The following is a 23348-nucleotide window of genomic DNA, read 5'->3' as shown; positions in this document are numbered from 1 at the left end:
GAACTAGCGGGCAGAGCGTCAAAATAAGGGGGAGCAGATTTAGGACTGAGTTCAGGAGGAACTTCTTCACTCAAAGGGGTGTGAATCTATGGAATTCTCTGCCCAGTGAAGCAGTTGAGGCGATCTCATTGAACACATAATTGTCTTCAATTACCATGTTTTGATCTTTGTTAACAACAGTAAATTAATTTTATCAAATTGCTCTGGCTGATGGCTGAATGTTGCTTGATACAGTAAATACAAAATAATTATGATCTGAGGTGGACCCTGATGGTTTTCCCCATGGCGGGTATGGTGGTGGGTATATGTAATCAGGCAGAAGAGTGGCAGACACGGACCCCATCACCTTCCAGCCTCTACTCCAATTACGTCCATGGAAGACGCCTGGACAACTGTCGTTCCCCATCACCAATTGAGGCTTTGGAGTGGATAACTAACGCCCACATCAAGGGCTTCATTCTGTTGCCACTGGTATTAACCCGGTAGCAGCTGGGAGACTCATCATGTGGAGAAAGGAATCAATCCCTCATTCAAAGGCACTCAGTGTCTGATCAATTAACCCAGCATCGGGAAATGGGGCCCATTGAGGGTTGTCCGCTGCCCAAGCTGCAAAATCCTGTCTCCCCTCTTCCCCATCACACACAACCTGGGACTCCTTGATGGCAGCACCCACCTGTGCCTGGGTCCCTCCGCGATCCAGTGACACAGCTGAGTACAGAAGAGCAGGTGTCCTCTGATTGATCAGCAGCTCTCAGCGGGCAGGACTTCAGCCCTTCACCCTGGGGAAAAGCCCACCGCCGGCCCATTAAATGCTTGATTGACCCAAGGTGCAGCAGGCCTTCCCTGAAACAGATAACAAGGGGACTATCGCTGGCTCTCCAGCCAATGGCAAAGGTCCATCCCCCATCACCTCCATTTTTTAAACAAAATATATTTATTCTCCTCCTTTTTCACATTTTCATCCAAATTTACACCACCAACAAATAATCAACAGTAACAAATACAATGACATTCCCCTGGTCAACAATCCCTTCATCCTGGCAGCACAGTGGCGCAGTGGGTTAGCCCTGTTGCCTGACGATACTGAGGTCACAGGTTCGATCCCAGCTCTGGGTCGCTGTCCATGTGGAGTTTGCACAATCTACCCATGTTTGTGTGGGTTTCGCCCCTACAACCCAAAGATATGCAGGGTAGGTGAATTGGCCACGCTAAATTGCCCCTTAATTGGAAAAAAATTATTGGGTATTCTAAATTTTTTACAAAACCAATCCCTTCATCCTACAAACCGCCAAACAACCTACAACATTTTAAATACAAACACCAAAGAGAAAAATAATCTGGAATCCACCATCACCCCATACATAGTCACCAGCAACATATACACTCCAACCCCCTCCCCCAACCTCCCCAAACCACCCCCCAAATGTTCGATGTCATCCAATTCTTGAATAAATAAAACCATGAATAGTAGAACCCTTCCATCCTTCCCCTCAACTCGAACTTCACTTTCTCAAGTGTTAAGAACTCCAGCAGATTCCCACGCCACGCCAGGGCACAGGGTGGAGAAGCTGACCTCCACTCCAACAGGACCCGCCTTCGGGCGATCAATAAGGAGAAGGCTGACATCTGCCTTCGCACGTGCTTCCAACCACGGCCAATCCAAAACCTTGAACGTGGCTTCCGGGGTACCCGGTTTAAGTTTCATTTGCACCACCTTCGAGATAACCCTGAAGACCTCCCTCCAATACCCCTCCAGTTTTGAACAGGACCAAAACATGTGAATGTGATTTGTGGGGCCTCCCCCACAGCACTCAAAAACATCCTCTACCCCCTCAAAGAGTCGGCTCATCCTCATCTTTGTGACGTGTGCCCTATACACCACCTTCAGCTGTATCAGCCCCAACCTCACGCACAAAGTTGAAGCATTCACCCTCCGGAGCACCTCACATCACAACCTCACCTCCATGCTGTCCCCCAACTCTTCCTCCCACTTTGCCTTAATCCCCTCCAGTGATGCCTTATCTTCTCCGAGAATCACCCCACAAATCGCCGGCACCACCCCCCCTCTCCAGTCCCCCTGTCGTCAGCACCTCTTCCAACAATGTAGGGGCCAGTGCCATCGGAAAGCTCTGTACCTCCTTCCTGGCGAAATCCCGGACCTGCATATATCTAAACATCACCCCTGCCCCAATCCATATTTCACCCCCAGCTCCTCCAGTCCCACAAACCGGCACCCCAAAAACAAATCCTTTAGTGCCCTAACTCCCCTCTCCTCCCATCTTCGAAAACTCCCATCCCACTTCCCTCGCTCAAATCTATGATTCCCCGAATTGGCATTTCCTTTGACCCCGTCCCCAGCCTAAAGAGCTGGTGCAACTGCCTCCAGATTTTCAACGTTGCTACTACCACCTGACTCCCCGAATATTTCCCCGGGGCCATCGGGAGCGGCAGTGTTTCCAACGGCCTCAGCCTCGACCCTCTGCAAAAACTCTCATCCATTCTAACCCACTGGGAGTCTAACCCAACTCCTCACCTTCTCCGCATTCGCCACCCAGTAGTAATACAGTAAGTTCGGGAAACCCAAATCCCCTGACTGTCGACCTCTCTGCAAACCCCCGTCGCCTCCATGAGATTCCACCCTGACATTCTAATTTACCTGTGAATAATATGCAATGAATAGAGCTGAATAATAATTGCATGGATTCACTGATTGGAAACTGCCTAAAAATATTTTAAAATTGCATTCCAAATATCCTTCCTATTAAAACAATTGAATTAAGTATCATGCCATGGGATGTTAATACCAATTACATCTCATTGGTACATTTCTTGTAAAGAAGTCAAAATAATAAGATTGCTCTTACTAGAAAAATGTTTTGACAGAGACCCTGTCTCCTTTAAAAAGGACACTGAGGGCTGCAAGGTGGCGCAGTGATAGCACTGCAGTCTCATGGTGCTGAGGTCCAAGGTTCAATTCCAGCTCTGGGTCACTGTCCGTGTGGAGTTTGCAAATTCTCCCAGTGTTTGCATGGGTTTCGCCCCCACAACCCAAAGATGTGCAAAGTAGGTGGATTGAACATGCTAAATTGCCTTTTAAATGGAAAAAAATGAATTGGATACTCTAAATTTATTTTTAAAAACTTTTTTAAAAAAGGACACTGAAGAGGGGACTTTCTTGAACATTGGTCCTAATAGTCAATACATAAAAAATAAACGGCAACGATGACATTTCTTCTTCATAGCAGTGCTGGACTTATGCTTTGAATGTGCCATACCCTCAACTACAAAGTCAATTTTGCTAAGAAACTACACTCACTATAACACCCACAGCAAGCAACAGAAATTGTTAAATATTTTTCTACTTACAACTGCCAAATTTTAGAGGGCATGCATGGGCATCCATTGGGAAATCTTCCAAATGCATAGGACACTCAGCACGAACAGTCAACCTACAAATAAACAAACATGCATTGTAAATACATAGTCGGAACTTTGAAATGATGCAAAAGATTTCAACATGCAATAAAGAAATGTAGCAGCGAAATGACAAAATATAATATGAAGAGGAAACTCCTGTGTAACAATTATAATATTACAGGGAAAAAAATAATCCAGGGATACTACATTGTAGGGGAGATTTTTGTTGAGGAGTGCCACTGAAGACTCCCAGTTCAGCTTGTGGCATTGCCTGCCCCCGGAAATTCAATACAAGTCTGTGCAACACCGTTCAAAGTGACATTACATTAACAAATTTCTCCTCCTGAATATATATTACAAATATAAACACAATAATGTGGAGCGTCTACATAAATTTGAGTTATTATACTTAATGAATTAAAGAATTTGCATTTCACGTTTTTTGTAAGTTTCCAATCAAACTATATTTAGTTAAGTATTTCTGTGCTTTTTATTGCTTCGAAATATCAATTAAAGCAGTTTAGTCACATTATTTTACCACTGTGATAGCATATTAATGGAAACAAAATTGGACGATATTTTGCTCTGTAGAGTGTCTCATTTAATCTATTTCATTGTGTTTGAAATACCCTCATACGTTTGCATGTAAATTAGCTGAATGTTCAAGTCGCCAATGGTGCAACAAGGGATCCACATGAACAGGACAACCAGTGGGATATCTCCTCAATCAATTACATTCAATGATTGTGGAATTGATAATGCAAAGATTGAGAAGTAAATATAAATTCAAATGGGCCAAATCAATAGCCAATCACGTACAAAAGGGGTGGGAAGGAAAGATTAGATGAAGAGAGAGATAGGGAAAAAAGAAAATTAAATGCAGCATTTTACATTTTTAAAATCTCCAACAACAAGTAAAATCTCAAGGAAAGAGAACCGATCATTTTTATGGATAGCCTGCAGTATCAGAGAGGTTAATTGGCAGTAATTAATACTTCACATAGAATAACAGAATTTACAGTGCAAAAAGAGGCCATTCAGCCCATCAAGTCTGCACCGGCCCTTGGAAAGAGCACCCTACTTAAGTCCACGCCTCCACCCTATCCCCGTAACCCAGTAACGCCACCTAACCTTTTGGACACTAAGGGGCAATTTAGCATGGCCAATCCACCTAACCTGCACATGTCATTATTGCAATATTTAGTCTGAAATGGATGAGACTTAACTTTCTATGGCGAGTTTAGTTCATATCTATTGTGTAAATACAGCAACTTCACATAGTTCAATGCAGTGAACCAGACAGCAAGGTTTTTTTTGTGATGTCTTCAGACAGTAATATTTGGATATAATGCCCCGTACCTAAAATCATTGCACATTAATAATGGTGGTGCCAAAACCCACACTAATTATTTTGACATCAAATTATGGTGCATTATTTTTACTGATACATACATATCATTATGAATTACATCATGTAATATGAATATAAACTATTGTGTACGCTAGAAATGTAAAACATAATATGCATTTTTACTATAAATACAAAGCTAATTTATATTAAAAAGGCTAAAGCAATAATATAGCATATATTTCATGTATTGCTTTCTATGTAATCATCTATATATATATAAGTTCTTCCTGCTGGTTATATTTTTAAAATATGGAAATGAATATAAGATGATTTTGAATGTCAGTTACAGTTTTCCTGATTTGTGTGTTTAGGTTGTATTATCCTTTACAAAGTGAGCTCTCTCTCTCTCCGTCCATGAGAAGGTTGGTGCAGGCTCATAATCTGGAAAGAAGCGAAAACATGATTCTCTCCAATGTGATTGGCAGAGTGGGCGTCTCACAAATAGGTTACTTCCTGCATCATGAGGAATGAAGACCTTCTCATGTAGGGAAGTTTGACTGAACTGTAAGTACAACCCCACACTCAGGCAGAACTCTGATTACCACGGTCTCTACTGAATCTCAACTGCACTTGTCTAGGAAACTTGTCTCTCAGGAATATGTGTGTAGGATTTGTGCTAAGGGAGAATGTGGGTGCCTTCTGAATATCATGCACATTGCAAGCTTTACTCTAATCAGTTGGTCCTCATCTGTCACAGAAGGCATCCAGGTGACTGGAATGCAATTTACTCTTCATTGGCAACTCAACAGTGTCAATAAAATATGCAAATCTAAAGAGAAATTCTACTGGTTTCACTCCCAAAAAGGCACCCATTGTGGAGAGGGGTGGGCAAGGTAGAGGACCTGCTCCTGAGCCTGGCACAACTTGCCACAAACAGGTCCAGGCAGCGGATGACCAAAGGGGTAATCCAATGTAACTGTTTGCCCCTCTTCTGCGGCTTCATTTGTGGCTGGATGTCCCCGGAGAGGGTGCATGTGGTATCCATGGCCCGATCGAAGCCTTCCATGCTCGGTGGGCACCGCAGAGTCTGGGGTGCTTTATTGACTCTTTTAATCATTTTTTGGTTTAATGTTTTAAGTTTCATTTGCTCTTTGTTTCTGGTTTGGTGAGTATCTCTTAAGGTGCTGCCCCTCTTAGTTTGTCCCTCAGTTTGTTTGATTTAGTTTAATTGGTTGAACTCAAAATAGTTCATCTCCAAACAATCAACAGGTCAACACAGGGGTGACTGATTGTCTGACCTCTACTGTGGCTACGTTCGTGGCTGAGTGTCTTTGGAAAGGGACCACGCAGTGTCCACTGGCACCAGTGAGGCCTTCCATGCCTGTTGGGCACCTCAGGGACAAGGGTGCCTTATTGACACCTTTAATCACATATTAATTTGATCTGTTAAGTTTAATTTGTGATTTGTTTTTGTTTAAGGCACTATCCCCTTAAGGGGCTTCTCCTTTTACTTTGTCCCTCAGATTTTGTTATTTAGTTTAAAAGTGGTTCAGTCCCAACCAATGAACCCCAGTTTTTAATCAAGAGTTTACACCAGATACACTGAAGTTACCCCCAAGGCAGGGCATCAGGGTTAAGTCTATCATCACTCACCCTGTTACATGTCATGACAGTGGAGGGGGGGGGACGGACTTCTTTGAGGTGCCTCATGAAGATGCAGACGCGGCTCCCATGCCTCCACTGAATAATCCAGTCACCCAGTGCATGGTGGGGTTTCGGGATCACCTTAGATTTGTGGAATGGCAGTAATAAAAGGGTCAGTTAGACTCTTGAGAGTCCTAGTGGAGTTGAGAAGGACAGGAGTGGGGATATGCCAGTGTGAGAGGAGGTGTGAGGCTTAGTGGAGAGGCAGTCACTAAGGTGGAAGCGCATGTTCGAGGTTCCAGAGGAGTAGAGGGCTGAAGGCCTTTCTCAGGAATTCTCACCACTAACTTTCGTTTCCTTCACTTTTCAGTGCATGATTGTGGACAATCATGGATCCTGTCGAGTTGGGCAGTGTGGTGGTGCAGTGGTTAGCACTGCTACCTCACGACGCTGAGGATCCGGGTTGGATCCTAGCCCCGGGTCACTGTCCGTGTGGAGTTTGCACATTCTCCCTGTGTCTGCATGTGTCTCACCCCACAACCCAAAAGGTGTGCAGGGTAGGCGGAGTGGCCATGCTAAATTGCCCCTTAATTCGAAAAAAAGAATCGGGTGCTTTAAATTTATACTCAAAAAATGGACCCTGTTGAATTGACATTTTTATTCATAACTGTAGAGCAGCAGCAGAGAAAGGCATGCTGCTGAACGTGGCCAGGACCAGCGCCCTGCTGAGGAGAGGGAGCCTGGGCCCTTAGCGATACAGTGAGCAGCACCAGAGAGGGAACAGCCCCGTTTAAGACTTTACCAGCCAAGGGTCTTTGGATGTTGATCTTCCTATCTACAGATATGAGAGCCACAGTGCCAGAGAAGAACTGTCCCGGGTGACGATGGACCATCTTTGCCAAATCCTGCAGGAGCTGGCACCACATGAGATGGGAGGACAGTAACCGCCAATGGCCCTTAAAACACTGCCATTCTGAACCGCTATGTCAGCGGCTTGTTTCAGGGCAGCACTGGTGATCTGTGTGACATGTCCCATTTAGCAGCACACAAATGTATTAGGGAGGTGACAGATGCACTCTAAGCAAGGGCCCACATGTAGTTAACTTGAACTGGGGCCAGGAAGGCAAAGACGCCAAGGCCTTAGACTTCGCCTGTTTAGATGGCATGCCATCAGTGCAAGTTGTGCTAGATTGCACCCACGTGCCCCTGCAGTCGCCATGGCATCGTGCAATGCCATTTATGAACCGCAAGGGGTTCCACTCCCTCAACGTCCAAAGACAAATCATGTAGATGGGTGCCTGTTTCCCAGGGAACGTCCATAGGCAGTTACATCTTGGGGCGCTCACAGTTCCCAGATATCTTTGAGGGAGATCAGCCTCTGGAGGGGTGGCTCCTCGGGGACAAAGGGTACCCAATAAGGACGAGCCTGACGATGCCACGCAGAGGTCATAAACTGAGGCTGAGACTTGCTACAGTGAGGGTCATGCTTCAGTGCATGTGCTGGTCACGTAGACAATCAGATAGTTGAAGATGTGGTTCCGGTGCCTGGACCAATTGGGGGTGCAGTTCAATCCAGGCCCCACAGGGTGTCCCATATAATTGTGGTCAGCTCCCCAACTTGGTGCCACAGAGGGATGACCACCTGGAACGGGAAGAGATGGAGGATCAACACATCTCCTCAAATAAAAAGGAGGTCAAGAAGGCAGGGGAGGGATAACCCATGGAGCAGGAGGAGGAAGGACCTCAGGCCCTGGCTGGAGCCTGCTTGGGCAATTTGGCTAGGGACGCCTTCATAACCTCGCAATTTTTATTTTGAAAATATTTTTATTCAGGTTTTTAATATTTTAACATTTGAAACACACAACACAACAAAACAAAATCAACAAAGACCCCAGACCTGCCCCCCTTCCATCCTTCAATAACCTGAAACAAAAGCCCCACTTTCCCGTCCCCCTCCCTTAACAGCTGACGGTAACCAACTCTTTAAAATATAATAATAATAATCACGGGTGGAACACACCATTACAAGGGGACATAAATTTAAGATAAATGGTGGAAGATATAGAGGGGATGTCAGAGGTAGGTTCTTTACCCAGAGAGTAGTGGGGGCATGGAATGCACTGCCTGTGGTAGTAGTTGAGTCGGAAAATTTATGGACCTTCAAGCGGCTATTGGATAGGTACTTGGATTAGGGTAGAATAAGGGAGTGTAGGTTAACTTCTTAAGGGCAGCACGGTAGCATTGTGGATAGCACAATTGCTTCACAGCTCCAGGGTCCCAAGTTCGATTTCGACTTGGGTCACTGTCTGTGTGGAGTCTGCACATCCTCCCCGTGACTGCGTGGGTTTCCTCCGGGTGCTCCGGTTTCCTCCCACAGTCCAAAGATGTGCAGGTTGGGTGGATTGGCCATGAAAAATTGTCCAAAATTCTATGATTAACCTAGGACAAAAGTTCGGCGCAACATCGTGGGCCGAAGGGCCTGTTCTGTGCTGTATTTCTCTATTTCTATTTCTCTATTGTCACAAGTAGGCTTTAATGAAGTTACGGTGAAAAGCCCCTAGTCGCCACATTCTGGTGCCTGTTCGGGGAGGCCGGTACAGAAATTACACCCGCGCTGCTGCCTTGTTCTGCATTACAAGCCAGCTGTTTAGCTCACTGTGCTAAACCAGCCCCTGGTTTATAATATAATATAAACAAACCCCATCTCTTGTGGAACCCCTCCCTCACCCCCCTCAAAATAACTTTGACCTTCTCCGAATTCAGGAACTCCATCGGATCCCCCAGTCATACCAAAGCGCAGGGTGGAGAAACTGACTTCCACCCCAACATGACCTGCCTGCAAGCAATCAGTGAGGAGAAGGCTATGACATCTGCCGCCACTCCCATCTGCGGCTCCAGCAAGTCCGACACCCCAAATATAGCCCCAGGCGACTGGGCTCCAAATCCACATGCATGATTGCTGAAATGGTGCTGAAAAACAACCTCCAAAATGTCTCCAACTTGGGGCTCTAAGTGTCGGATCCCTGTGATGTGCTTGCCTCTACCTGCTGTGGATCATCAACTGTGAGGTTGCCACCACTGAGTCACCCAGAAGCCTGTCTACTAGTTATTCCCACTGAAGTGTGATTATCTACACCGGTGGAGGGTTCGGATAAAAGAGGGCTTCATGGCAGGTGGGTAAACTTTGAGGTGAATAGGTGAGAGATCACCTTGGAGGTGCGAGGTGTTGGTGAGGGGTTGCAGTGAGAGGCTGGAGGTGGCAGGTCTACACTGGCCATGTGAATACGGTCATTTATCGTCTTCCTGCACTGCTGCCCCATCCTCTTCTGGAGAGTGATCACACTCACCAAGGCAGCTGTTGCCTCCCAGGCAAGGGTGGGTGTCTTTCCGGTGGGCTGCTCTCCGATTACAGGTACAGGACTTTCCATCTCTGCTGCACACCATCCAGCAGTCTGATCAGGGTTCCCCCATGAAACATGGAACTGGCTTCCACGCTGCCAGCCCATGTCTGGATCTTGGACAAGTTTTGGGCAGTACTGGGGAAGCGTTTATATGGAACTTCCCAATGATTATCATAGAATCATAGAATTTACAGTGCAGAAGGAGGCCTTTCGGCCCATCAAGTCTCCGGCCTTTGGAAAGTGCACTCCACTCAAGCCCACACCTCTACGCCATCCCCGGAACCCAGCAACCCCACCTAACCTAAGGGCAATTTAGTATGGCCAATCCACTTAACTGACACATCTTTGGACTGTGGGAGGAAACCGAAAAACCCAGAGGAAACCCACGCAGACAGGGGGAGAACATGCACACTCCGCACAGACAGTAACCCAAGCCAGGAATCGAACCTGGGACCTTGGAGTTGTGAAGCAACAGTGCTAACCACACTGATTAGGTTTCCCCGGGTTGGGCTAATAAGCGGGAGGATGCCAAGAGCGTGGTGTGAATCTCGCGGAGAGATACACTTTACTGAAAGAGGCGTAAGACTCCGCGCAAGGTCCCGCCAACTCCCCCGGAAGATTTCCTCCATTTTTTTCTCACTGGAACTGATACTTTGCCATTTTTTGGTAAGATTCCTGCCATTGTGATTTCATACAAGATGAAATAAAAAAACTACAAAAGTGACTTATTAATAGCCTCCAGTGAAGATCAAAATTCATACATTTTGAGTTTGACATAAACAGCCATTAGCAAAACGGCAATGCATTATGCATCATAATTAAGACAGACCATAAAGGTCAAACAGTAACACCTAAACATGTACCTATTAATAAAAAGATATAGTTATAATGAACGACTGACAGGTGATATCAGGGAATACATTTCAGCCAGCTATGCTTCACTGAATGTGGAGTGAGAAGATTATTTTATTTTATCGTGGGTGTGGGAGTCGTTGACAAGGTCAACATTTGTTGCCAATCCCTAATTGTCCCTTCAACTGAGTGGTTTGCTAGGCCATTGCAGAGGGCATTTGCAAGTCCACCATATTACTATACCAGACAGGGCTGGTTTAGCTCAGTGGGCTAGACAGCTGACTTGTAATACAGAGCCAGGCCAGCAGCGGGGCTTCAAGTCCCGTACTGGCTGAGAATTCAGAATTCTCCCTCTTTGTACCCGAAAAGGCCCTGGAATGCAGCGACTAGGAGCTTTTCTTAGTAACTTCATGAAGCCTACTTGTGACAATAAAAAAAGATCCCGGCCCTGGGTCACTGTCTGTGTGGAGTTTGTACATTCTCCCGTTTCTGCGTGGATCTCACCCCCACAACCCAGAGATGTGCATGATAGGTGGATTGGGCTCGCAAAGTTGCCCCTTAATTGGCAAAAAAAAATAATTGGGCACTCTAAATTTCTTTTTAAAACATTTGCATTGACTGCATCACAATTACTAATCTGTCTGTATGATCAGTGACAAACATCAACTGCCTAGAATGCACAGGTCATTAGTATCTATTGAGACATAAACCATCATCACCACAATGTGTGACATCAATCATTTACCAAATTATATTGTATATATAACAGATAAGGGATAGTAATTCTGAAATTGTGTTCTCATCTTTGTGTCCAGTTACTAGCTAGAAACCATGCAGTCATGTTAAAAACAACGCATCCAAATGTATAAGGGTAATCTATTCCCAATTTGCCACCACCCCTCTTGACTAGACAGGAGGAAACTTGGAAGAGTAAACTTGTGAAGACTTTGCATCAATTTTCCTTTCCTCTGCAGGAATTTGTCTGCCCTCTGTTCAATGACTTTGCAGCCTAGCTAAAATGGGGAGCTCAGTGGAGCAGGACCTAAGACTGCAACCCATCGGTCTTTGAAGCTTCTGATATGAAATTCACATTTATAAACGTCCTTAAAAAATACCATTACCATGTAGAGTTCCAGGTTGCATCCCATTAATGCATTTAGTAGACAAAAAATGAAAAGACCCCTTCTGGTAATTTTACTGCACAAAATTCTAATAGTCCACAATGCTTCCCATCCTATGTTGCTGAGTCTCCAGCAAACAGAGCTCTTCTCATTCGTGATAAGGGAACCCTTTAAATGGATCAGCCTAAGAGTGGACAGTTGGATAAAACTGCACTCTCTGAAAGCACCATTACATTCCACTGCAGTGACAACATGAGTAGCTGAGGGTAGCATTTATATCCACAATTTCACTGAGAGGGACGGGAAGAAATGTCACTTGCATAACATCTTATTACATTTTTCAGAAGCATCCAAAAAAGCTTTGCGTTAAAGGAATTACAGAGTTATGTGAGTAAAGCCATTTTGCAATTTGTAATCATTTTCTGCAGAGCAATGTCTTGCAGCTGGCATTGACCCAATCTAGTTTTTTTTTTGTGGGGGGGGTTAATGGATTGAGGAATGTCCATGAAGACTGAGAGACTGCATGCTCTTGAATAGTATTGTGGGATCCTTAAGTATACACTTTAACCATTGGTACAGGTAGATGATGGCTTAATTTATGATTTAATCTGAAGAGCACTATAGTAGTCATATAAGGAAGAGTCAAAATGTCTGTTCCCAAATTGCCTAAGCAGCAGTAAAGTACAATAACAATGGGCAAGTCAAAGGTGTTAACACATTATAATATAAAGGGCTGAGGAAAATTCAGGAGAATTAATTTCCCTTCGATTGAATTGTGTTTTTTTTTCCCAGCATGTTAAATAAGTTATTTTGAATGCATTCAACACCGGATAACCAGAAGAAGCCTGGTTCATTTAAGGACTGGGTAATCAGCATTCTGCAACAATGGTAGGGAAGAAACTTTTGACAGAAAAACTACTATTGCTGCAAAACTAGAGGTGAACACTGTTCTCTAGAATTTCGGATATGACAAGTGGCTAGTTTAAAAATAGATAATGAAAATGAATTACCTTAATTATCCATAAATAGCTCAGATTAAACCATAATTAGTATCTGTATGCTAATTCTAATGGTCTTCCCAGGACACTCCAAAGTCATTGTGCTACCTTATCTATGACGCAACTGGAGGACAAGTGAAAGAAAAACTACTATACGCGCGCTGTGCTCAACCTCATACAAACTGTGTTTAATCACGCGCGTCTCAAACAACAACCGGCTCGTTTTCGAGAGGTTAATGTGTTAGAAGGATTCTCTCACCTCATTGTGTACAAGAGCGTCCCGTCTTCAGTTATCCTCAGCAATTTATTGGGCATAGTCATGTTATGCGCCACTGATTTTTTCCCATTGTGGAAAAAGGTGTCTGGGGTCCAGATTCTGCTGGCCATCAAATTATTTAAACGAAGAATGGTCATGGGCCCTTTGAATTTCAACCTTTCGTCTTCCCAGCTCTGGCGAAAAAACACGTCTATCGTGTATTCCTGCAGAAACGGGCAGATTCACACATCTTTACATTCATGCAATCGCTATCGTGTACAGGCGAAATACAAAGGCAATTCCTCACTTACAAATAACTCAATGCCAGTTCCATGAACTGTCATAGTGGCCATGGGGGGATTGCATAATAACACATTCGTTTCTAAATTTTCAGAACACCAAGTTCTCCTCCATTTCACTGCTTCCCATTGAATCTGTTGACAGCATACGAATCCTTAAAAGTAATATTTTATGTATTAATATTGGAAACATTAGCTTCATGGATTCCATTGACTGGGCTGCTAATATATGCGTGACTACTGCCTATGTCGTTTTGGAGCTTTCGGGCAGGACATATTAAATATGAAAAGACGCAAATTAAATTCACATAAAAATTGAGACTTTGCACCAGTTTGTGCATGATGAATATCATGAAAGGAAGGTCGATGGTGATAAACTATTTTTATTCAAAGGATCAACGGCTCAATAAAAAGGAGGGAGAGATAAAACGCCACCGTTAATTAATGTGTCAATGATTGACAGTGTGGGCTTCATTACAAAGCAAGGAAAGTTGACACCTACCATATCTGTATCTGAGACAGGCCCAAAACTCGTGACGTAGATGTCAGTCTTGACTTGTGTTATACGCTCTGGTGAAGGACCAAAACAGGGTAGTTTATTGTCTCACAATATTTGTGTCTGCTTCAAGCTACCAGCAAGACTATCCTGGGCAGCCAGTTGTATTGCCTTACAAAGGCTATTTGGGATTAATCGTGGAAATGTCAAACATTTCTGTGATTGAAAAATATTGAAGCAATTGTTGTCATCGATCATTTCACACCTTCTCCAATTTATTAGTGTTATCCCAACTGAAATTAGGGTGGTACATTGGTAAACGTGAGGACTGCCCCTAGCGGAGGGCATGGTAGAATCGGGAAATTGCTTCCACTTGCAGAAACTAGGGATTATGAATATAATATAGTGACTAGTAAAGAATTCAGAAGAAGCTTATTTTCCCAGAAAATGGTACGAATATGGAACTTTGCTGTCGCAGAGAATGGTTGAAGGATAATAGAATAGAGGTATTTAAGGGGGACAGTTGATCAGTAGATGGGGGGACAGCATGTTCAATTAGAATGGGAGGTTGATCTGTGGGGCATTAAAAACCCCACACAGACCTGTGAGGCACAATGGCCCATTTCTGTGCTGTATGTATTATTTAATCCCACATCACAGATGTTGAAATGACCCAGGTCAATGGCACTGTGCATGCAATTAAATACACGTACTGAACACGAGATTTGCATTTCAAATTAAACATTCACGCCTGTACCTAAACCAAATTATACCAAAATGCTAATTGATAATTTAAACAATCAAACCTCATTTATTTTCCTGGTGATTTTGAAAATATTCAGGATAATTTAATTGCCATCCTTCAGCTATTTCAAGCAATGCATAATTAATATGTGCCTCTGGTTAGAAGGCTAATGATTGAAGAATATAGTACGATGTTCCAAGTCACAATGGGGATGTGAAAATCACGCTCAAACGTGTTTCTCGCTACACTGGCTCATTGTCTGTTTTTTAATTAACTCTTTCAAATCGGGCTCTGGAGTTACTACTTGATACCAGGTAACATTTCTTATATATTAACATCGTTTTTCTGTCATCATCTTCCTCCAGTCCTACCCCAGAGCTTAATTATCTGGCATTAAGGATCCGCCCTGTGGAGGCGTTGTGGCGTCTCCCATTGTCTCTGTAACCAGTCACCCATTTAACCAATTCTGCACCATTTTTTCCTCCATGTAAATCACACCTTTTACATTTACTATGTCGAACTTCATTTGCAGTAGTTCTCTATAATTACAAATGTTGTCACACAAATTTTAAAGAGCTAATATACAACTGGTTATTGCAATTTCTGCCCATATAATAGTACTCCTGCTGCCTTCGTTGACTAGAACATTTGCGATTGGCCTTCTTATTTTCAATATTGTTGGCAGCATTGGTGTGCTGCATCTTACTACCAACTTGTGTTGTCTCCACATACTGCACGTGCCAGTATTCCAGTGCAAAGCTGCCTTGGTTACTGCGCCAAATGTTACCCAAACTCTTTTACAGACCTCCCAAGCCCGGTCTCAGGCGGTTGTCATATCCGTCCAGAAGACTGTCAAGGATTCGCGTGAAGATTGTGATGTTGTTCTTGGCTTCATCAGACATTCCAAAGCTAGGGGAACAAAGCGCAAGAACCAGATACATGGAATTAAATACTCAGGGACCCTCCATTATTGTGTCTTATTTCTTAACACCCACCGTAGAAACCCGCGCAGACCACGCACGGCAGTGTCACTCACTCGTTACCACATGTTGGATATCCAGAGCAAACCTATCAGTCACATTTTGGAGTCCTGGCCAAGCAGTTGTTATGTTGCTTTACAATGGACTTAAAAGAACACAAACGTTAACAGGAGATATTATGGTAGTTGTTCATTTTAGAGACGAAGATATGTGAAGATTGCCGAGAAAGACACATGAGGTGAGATTGAGAAGTGGTCCATTTTTTTTCAAGTAGGGATAGGCCAATGGTAATGTTTGCATTGATTGTGTAACTGTGCCCATTCAGAGAATGATTTGATTAAAACCACTTTCCAGCATTAACTATTTCAAATTCAGGATCCCCGAGCAACTGTTTCGACACTGAGAAAGCATTCCATTGGCTGGAGAGCGCTTTGGGATGTCCGGGGTCTTGAAGGGGGCTATATAAATGCACATAATTTTCCTCCTCTCTTGCCAACAAATAAAGATGGGACGGAGGCATATAGGGAGTCGAAGGTTTTCTGGAGTGAATCCTGATTCACTACTTGGTGTCCTTGCGAGATTGTTTTATATCACTTACTAAGATATTGAATGTAATTGAAAAATGCAGATAAACGGTTGTACCATCTTACGTTTCAAAACTCACAATTTGTTCCACCTATTTATAAAACAATCCTTACCCTCCCAATTCAATTCACCCGCAGTTCCGTACATTAATAAAATTATCTTGTTCTGACTCGGGGCTTTTCACAGTAACTTCATTGCAGTGTTAATGTAACAATAAGGATTATTATTATAATGTAAATCACTTTTTCATTATCCTTAATACTGCTGTGTTAGAAACTGCTGTGTAAATAGTCTAACATGAAAGCAAATCACTGCTGATGCTGGGCATCTGAAATCAACAGGCAGGACATGCTGGAAATGCTCAGCAGGTCGGGCAGCATCTGTGGAGAGAGAAGCTGAGTTCATGCCTCAGGTCTGTGACCTTTCATCAGATTTTATAGTAATAGTTTTGCATCCAGCAGATCTATATATATTTGAGTTTTTGGGGGCTAGACTTTTTGCAATCACTACTACCAATTTATCAGAAAAACTGAAACTAAACACTGAAACAAACAAGAAGCTTGCTTCAGTGACCCAGCCTAGGACATTAACTTCAGCTGGAATTATAAAACAATGTATTTTCTCTTTAAAACAATGGCTGCTTCCCATCTCCAACATAGAAAGTAAAAAACTTGCATTTACATTGTGCCTTACACCATCTCAGGCCAACCAAATGTACCTTACAGTCAATATTGTGCTTTTGACATTCACTGGCTAGTTTTCTTAATGTAGGAAACCCATTGGGCTGATTTTGGCAGAGCAAGGTTCCACACATAGGAATGAAACACGTAAACCAAATCATGTGTGTTTGGTGTTGTTTTGGGGCTACATGTTGACCAGGGCATGGGGATGACCCCCCTGCTCTTCTTTCAAACAGTGGGATCCACCTGAGAGGACACAATGGTTCCCTATCTCAACATTCTGCACTGTAAATTCCATGATTCTAAGATTCTATAAAGACAATGGAGCTCCGTGCGTCAAGAAGCACCGCCCGAACTGGTGTGATCAAATCTGTCTCATCCTACCTGAAGAAAGTGTTCACAAACTTCTGGGTGTGTCAATAATAGGTTTCTAGCTGCTATGGGATTTATTTTGTAGCACTTGTACAAGATAATAGATAATATCTGGAAGGCATTAACTCAACACTTAAGGGAAATGAAATCTGTTTGCATTTTGATTTGCTTGGTACCAAATGTAGATAATAATAATACATGGAAAATTAGCATCTTCCCAACAATATCGACATCATGTTAAAAATGGAAAGAAGCTACAAAAATATTCAAAGTGCCTATTATGTATTGTTAAAAATGTGTATTACACACGATTTATTGAACTGCATGTTTGCAAACATGTCAACAGCTTGGAAGTTGCTTTAGTTAAGTCACGTGCTTTGTCTATTATAATTTGAAGCGTTGAGCAGGGGTTAATTGCCATATCTTATTTTAAAATGTGAATATGTTATAGGTTAGTGTTATGAGTGTATGTTATATATTATACATTAACTTGTCAATGTTCAGAAAGAATGATGGTAGAGCAATTCAGACAACCAATTGAACTTTCAAAGGAGAAGTCTTCATGCGTCTCTTTTTCAAATCGCATTATGGGCGCGATTCTCCCAGACAGGGAGAAATCGTAATGCTGGCGTCAAAAACGGGCGGGTTTGACGCCAGCCTCCGCCCCCCCGACCGGGAAACAATTCTGGTCCCCGGTCGGGTCTAGCATGCCGCGGCCATGAACTCCGGCATCTCGGGCTTAACGAATTCCGTTAAGCCCGCTTGCCAGAGTTTGCGACGGCTGACGCATCACATGACGTCAGCCACACATGCGCGGATTGGAAGACTCCAACCCGCGCATGCTCGGATGACGTCATCGCGCATTTGCGCGGGCCGGGATGCCCCTCAGACGCCCCGCGAATGGATACAGCGGGGCGGCGGAAGGACAAAGAGTGCGTGGGGTAAGTACCCGCTGCCCGCGATCAGTGCCCACCGATCGCAGGCCCATGGCACCCTTGGCACGGCCGTGGTACTGCCGTGCCAATCGGTGCCATGGTTGCCAAGATCCCAACTTTACGGCCGTTTTTACGAACGGTCAGACCAGGTGTGTTTGACGTTCCTAAAAACAGTCGTAAAGGGCTTGGACTTCAGCCCATCAGCCAGCTGAGAATCGCTGCTGGCCGTAAAAAAACGGCGGCAGCGATTCGTGTCGGGAGGCGGGCGTGGGGGGGGGGGGGGGGGAGAATAGTGGGAGGGCGTCAGACTAGCGTGGCCGTAAAAATTTACGACCCCCGCTATTCTCCGCACTGTCGTGAGTGCGGAGAATTGCGCCCTATATGTCTCAGAATACGTTTCTGTGTTATGAAATGCACATGGACAAACGATACACAAAAACTGAAGTGACGACCCAATGAACCAAATGGTCGTGTGCCAGGGTTGACATGCTGCAGCTTCGGGACTGTACCACTGGCCAGGGTGCAGGCTCTATTTGTGTCTTGAACTCTCCACTTCACTGTTATTGAAGTGTGGAAGGAGATCCAATTTGATCTGGATTATAAACTGTAATAATTTTTTTACACTCCAGAAAGGCCTTCGTTTGTGGAATACTGTGCACCAACTCCATCTACAGGCCATGGGAATACTGGCAACGGAATAAAGCCTCGATATCAATTATAGTTTAATGCCCACCCAGTTACAAATTTAAAAAAACATAATTGCTCATTTATTTCAGAAAGGCTAAAGTTGAGCACACCGATTTCAGAGCGACTCCTGTGTTTGTTGGGGTTGAAGCGGGGTGGTGTGTGTATGTCGGGGGAGGGGAGGGAGGGGGGAGGTTGGTGAGGATGATCAGGTTTCTCATGCCAAAACAGCTGGCAGTCAACATAGAAGATAGCAAGTGCGGGTTGCTGAACCGCTTTCGAAAGTTTGGTACAAGAAATCCGACATGTATTCATACACAAAGCCCAATAAACATGCTCTCAACCACATCCAGCTCATCAGTGACCTAATGGCAGGGTGTATTTGAGCCACACATCAAAATGCTTATTTGAACTTCCCAGACATTGTGGATTCGTTCTTCAGGTGGTAAAATGTTTGACTGGTTTTAAGGGAGGGAAATACTAGCGAGAGAAAGCTGTCATTTCCCACCTTGTAGGTCTCCTGTGCAATAATTAGACACCACACGAATTAATAAACCACAAATGCTTCACATCTGTGTGTTCTCAAATCAGTGATATACTATTGCACCACTTGGACGCCCGGACCTTTTCAATCGCCCGCCCTTTCCACAACATTGCTTAGGAAGTTTATCAAAATCATCTTCTCTCCCCGCCTCCCCCCCCCCCCCCCCCCCACCCTGCACCCGACCAAGATCTTCCACACTCTGAATCTAACCCACGGCATTTAGCGTGGGGCCTCTGTCCTCAAATGACAAAGTAAAGAACTGTGGCTCGAAATAGAAACAGCTCCAGTCATTCCAACTCATTGAGGCTCGGCAAATTTACACAGACACAGATTAACTGGAGAGAGGGGGGGGGGGGGGGGCTCACCTTGGGCGGAACGCTGCGTTCAGCAAGAGAAGGCAGAATATTGCTGCGCACCTATTGAGAGCTGTAAATCGCTCCATCGCAGGTCCACAAAGCAGTCTATAAATAAATGATACATCAATAAATATATAGATATATACAGACATGAACGAATACACCCAAACTATAAAGTTACTGTTCTGTGTCCACAGGTAACCGCGCCCTCCCCCCCCCCCCCCCCCAACTGAAAGGCAATATTCTGTTTCTTCCCTGTTCAAATTAGAAGTGTCCCTTTTTCAAATATGTCTCGCCGAGGCTTTCACAAGAGTGCCGAGAGTGCTAAGGGTGGGGAGAATGGCACAAAGCTGGATCGGTTCGCGTAGAGAATCATTGGGAACAAATGCACATTTATACATTGGCATCGTTTCAGTTGGAGGAGGATTAGAGCACTCCATACGGCCGAAATAAAAACGCCGGGTTAACCTTGTTGCATTCGGCAGCCTTTGCTGTACTTTATCCGGCCGTTTTGGTAACTGCCACAATAACACAATTGCCTCATACTCTGATTAAGACATGTGCATCATGTTCACCGGGAGAATACCCGACTGAGGTGCGCTGTCAATCATTAAATATTGAAACAAACAATCGAAGGAATGCACTCTCCACAACAAATGGTAAAAAAAAAACCTTTTTACATCGCTAGCAAATCCTTAATGCACATTATGGATTGATCTCAATGCAAAAGAGCTTACTGTCTATTAGGGACATGGCCAAGCAGCACATGAATATTACTTTGGAACAGCATCTGTATCTATATATAACCTATAGAAATGCATTAAAACCTTTTTAATATCGTATATCTAAATGGATCCGATATGTTGGCAGCTGAATGGATAACGAGTTTTCTAACCATAAAGTGGATGCGGCATCCAGCACTCCAAAATCAAAGGACGACTGTATTTTGCAGCGAGCAATACACAGATAATGGAGCGAAATGCAAGTACACTGCAGCTCCCAAATATTCAAACAAAACCCGAAGACAGCTCCTGGAGGATGTACAGGGGGACGTGCATTCCAGCCGGCGGCGCTGAATGGGTTAAATAGCTCCAGAGCGAGAAGGCAATTTACGCTCCCTTACAATAACAACGGTTGGCTGGAAAGTTTAAAGTGTAAATTACCAATATGATTGCAAAACAGACACACACACACACACAAATCACCCAGTGCAGCGACGCAACAATGGAGCTTAAGCATCCTTTTAAACAGCAAATCAATGTGATTGCCCCCCAACATTGGGACCGGCGCTTCTCACCTTCCAAGACTGGGGCAGTGGGTAAACTTCTCCACCGAGTTCCTAATCTGCTGAGTTTAAATACAAAATGCACAGGTCTCTCGCTGCCTGGTGGCTTTTCTCTCTCTCTCTCTCTCGGCTCAGTATATTTTTTTAAGGGGGGTGTGGGGGACCAGCGTCAGAATGAGAAACTGCAAACACACGGTACGATCTCTCCTGCCTGTGATCAGCATCCCCTGCGGGGAGCTCTCACCGGCTCGCTTGCCTTCTTGTCCGTGTAGGAGAAACGGCGATTTCTTTCATTTACACTGAATCTACAGGACGGGGCGAACGGCAGGTTCCAGGAAGCTTTACTCTACCGAGCCTATACTAATGTGCCCGTCTGTAAACCGGATGTGAAATAAACCGTGACTTCAAATCAGGCAGATTTTTTCCTCTGTTTTTGAGTGAGGCGGGAGGGAGGGGGGGGGGGGGGGGGTGTACCACTGACTCAACGTAAACACGTTCACAACCAATCCGCCGCCAAACGTACATATTCTCCCTACGCCGCACAATTTAACTTGAAAGTCTTTCGTGGTAATGTATTGCTGGTTGGTGAATATCAGACCCTGGGAATTTCATTCCTCGACATTGATATTGATCCATATTGGAAATTGTACGTTCAGTCTCAATCTCTCACACACACCTCGACATCTGCAAATTCACCTTGGATTCAACGCTGGGCGCAATCAAAGAGATGCTCTTGGGTGGGAAAAGCAACGCTCTCCCACTGAACCCTAGTTGTTGCTGGAGACACATTTCGAGCAAGCTGATTTGAAATCATAACATGTCACTTCAGATAAATGCAACTGCACATCATAAGGAGTAATGGCTTGCTGGCTGCACTGTGTTCATGTTTAAAAATGGTAGTTTGGGGGCTGCTCACAGCTCGGCCTTGTCCCAGATAATAATCCTGTCAGGATTATGATGGAAACTGTCTCTTGATCTACTGACCGTTTCAGAGTGAAGGGAAATCAGCCAAGTCCAGCTCGCTGCCTGGTACGCATGCGCCCTCTCTTAACCAGGCTCCAGTGACATGCATGTGGTCCTAAAGCCCGACCATTGCCCTGAGTTCACATATTTTGCAAACCCGGCTGAGTCAATCTCACAGTGGGCATGAGGGAGGAGATTAAGGTTTAGCGACGTGCCTGAGGTGCCGGTGTAACCGGATTTGTGAGGTATTCAGAGGATCCCAACGTCACCCAAAGCTTCAAGTTGCCACAAGCCCTCGAGTTCTTCAGCTGAATAAAATACATCGCCAAATCAATTGGCACAGAAAGAGTTTCCGGCAGGAGTCTATCTACCCTAACTATTCACATATTCTCTGCGTGCATTTCTATTCAATCCTCAATCCCTTTTGTTCACAAAATGCTGTCTGGTTCTCTCCTGAAACTCATCCTTTCTTGTGTCACCCCCGGTGCAGATCATCAGTTGCACAGCACGAGCTAAACGCAAATACGATAAATTCAGGAAATTGTTCAGGAAAAATAGGATTGTTGCCTTGGAATTGGTGAATTGGAAGCAACAGTGACGATGCACAGTCACTGAAACCAGGAGTGAAGCTTTGACGTGATAGTTCACTTCTTGGACTAGTTTTCAACTGGGACATGGGGAAATGCTGCCACATCACTGTGTATTTTACTTGGAGTTTTAGTTCAATCCAATTGGGACTCAAGTAATTCTCCCGGCACCCGATATAATTCCATTCGACCCAGTTATTAGATCAAACGTTTAAATACATAATAAAGATGGATTGGGGCAGCACGGTAGCATGGTGGTTAGCATAAATGCTTCACAGCTCCAGGGTCCCAGGTTCGATTCCCGGCTGGGTCACTGTCTGTGCGGAATCTCCACGTCCTCCCCGTGTGTGCGTGGGTTTCCTCCGGGTGCTCCGGTTTCCTCCCACAGTCCAAAGATGTGCGGGTTAGGTGGATTGGCCATGATAAATTGCCCGTAGTGTCCTAAAAAGTAAGGTTAAGGGGGGGGGGGGGGGTGTTGGGTTATGGGTATAGGGTGGATACGTAGGTTTGAGTAGGGTCATTGCTCGGCACAACAGCGAGGGCCGAAGGGCCTGTTCTGTGCTGTACTGTTCTATGTTCTATTTATCCTGTTCTATGTTCTATTTATCCTGAACTGACTTTCAGATTTGGAATGCGGGAGTCGCTGACTAGACCAGAATGTATTGCCCACCCTAATTGCCCTTGTGAAGGTGGTGATGAGCCCCCATCTTGATTTGTTGCAGTCCACGTGGTGTAGGTACATCCACGGAGTGGATGTTTCCAGGACTTTGATCGTGAGAGTGAAGGCACGGGGATTA

At 44.5% G+C, this 23348-nt stretch overlaps 1 protein-coding gene across 6 annotated transcripts in view; it reads right to left on the bottom strand.

Moving 5' to 3' along the window:
• LOC119965349 (gamma-aminobutyric acid receptor subunit alpha-1-like) overlaps positions 1–21985 on the bottom strand; it is a 66546-nt gene extending 44561 nt beyond the window's left edge. Inside the window, exons 1-6 of one of the 6 annotated variants that reach the window (XM_038795991.1) lie at positions 21678–21985; positions 19726–19821; positions 15386–15489; positions 13842–13909; positions 13044–13264; positions 3367–3449 (exon numbers count right to left, since the gene is read on the bottom strand). In XM_038795991.1, the coding sequence (XP_038651919.1) occupies positions 3367–3449; positions 13044–13264; positions 13842–13909; positions 15386–15489; positions 19726–19821; positions 21678–21790 (685 nt within the window). In that variant the 5' untranslated portion in view covers positions 21791–21985. Of the gene's footprint in view, positions 1–3366; positions 3450–13043; positions 13265–13841; positions 13910–15385; positions 15490–19725; positions 19822–19971; positions 20070–20184; positions 20204–20611; positions 20741–21013; positions 21432–21677 lie in introns of those variants that run through there. The other 5 variants (XM_038795994.1, XM_038795993.1, XM_038795995.1 and 2 more) reach the window with 5 other exon arrangements.
• Positions 21986–23348: the final 1363 nt, after the last annotated feature.

The sequence above is a fragment of the Scyliorhinus canicula genome, chromosome 4 (genome assembly GCF_902713615.1).
Source record: "Scyliorhinus canicula chromosome 4, sScyCan1.1, whole genome shotgun sequence".
Classification (NCBI taxonomy): domain Eukaryota; kingdom Metazoa; phylum Chordata; class Chondrichthyes; order Carcharhiniformes; family Scyliorhinidae; genus Scyliorhinus; species Scyliorhinus canicula.
The sequence above is the reverse complement of the archived record's forward strand: the minus strand, read 5'-3'. Positions and strand labels throughout refer to the sequence as shown.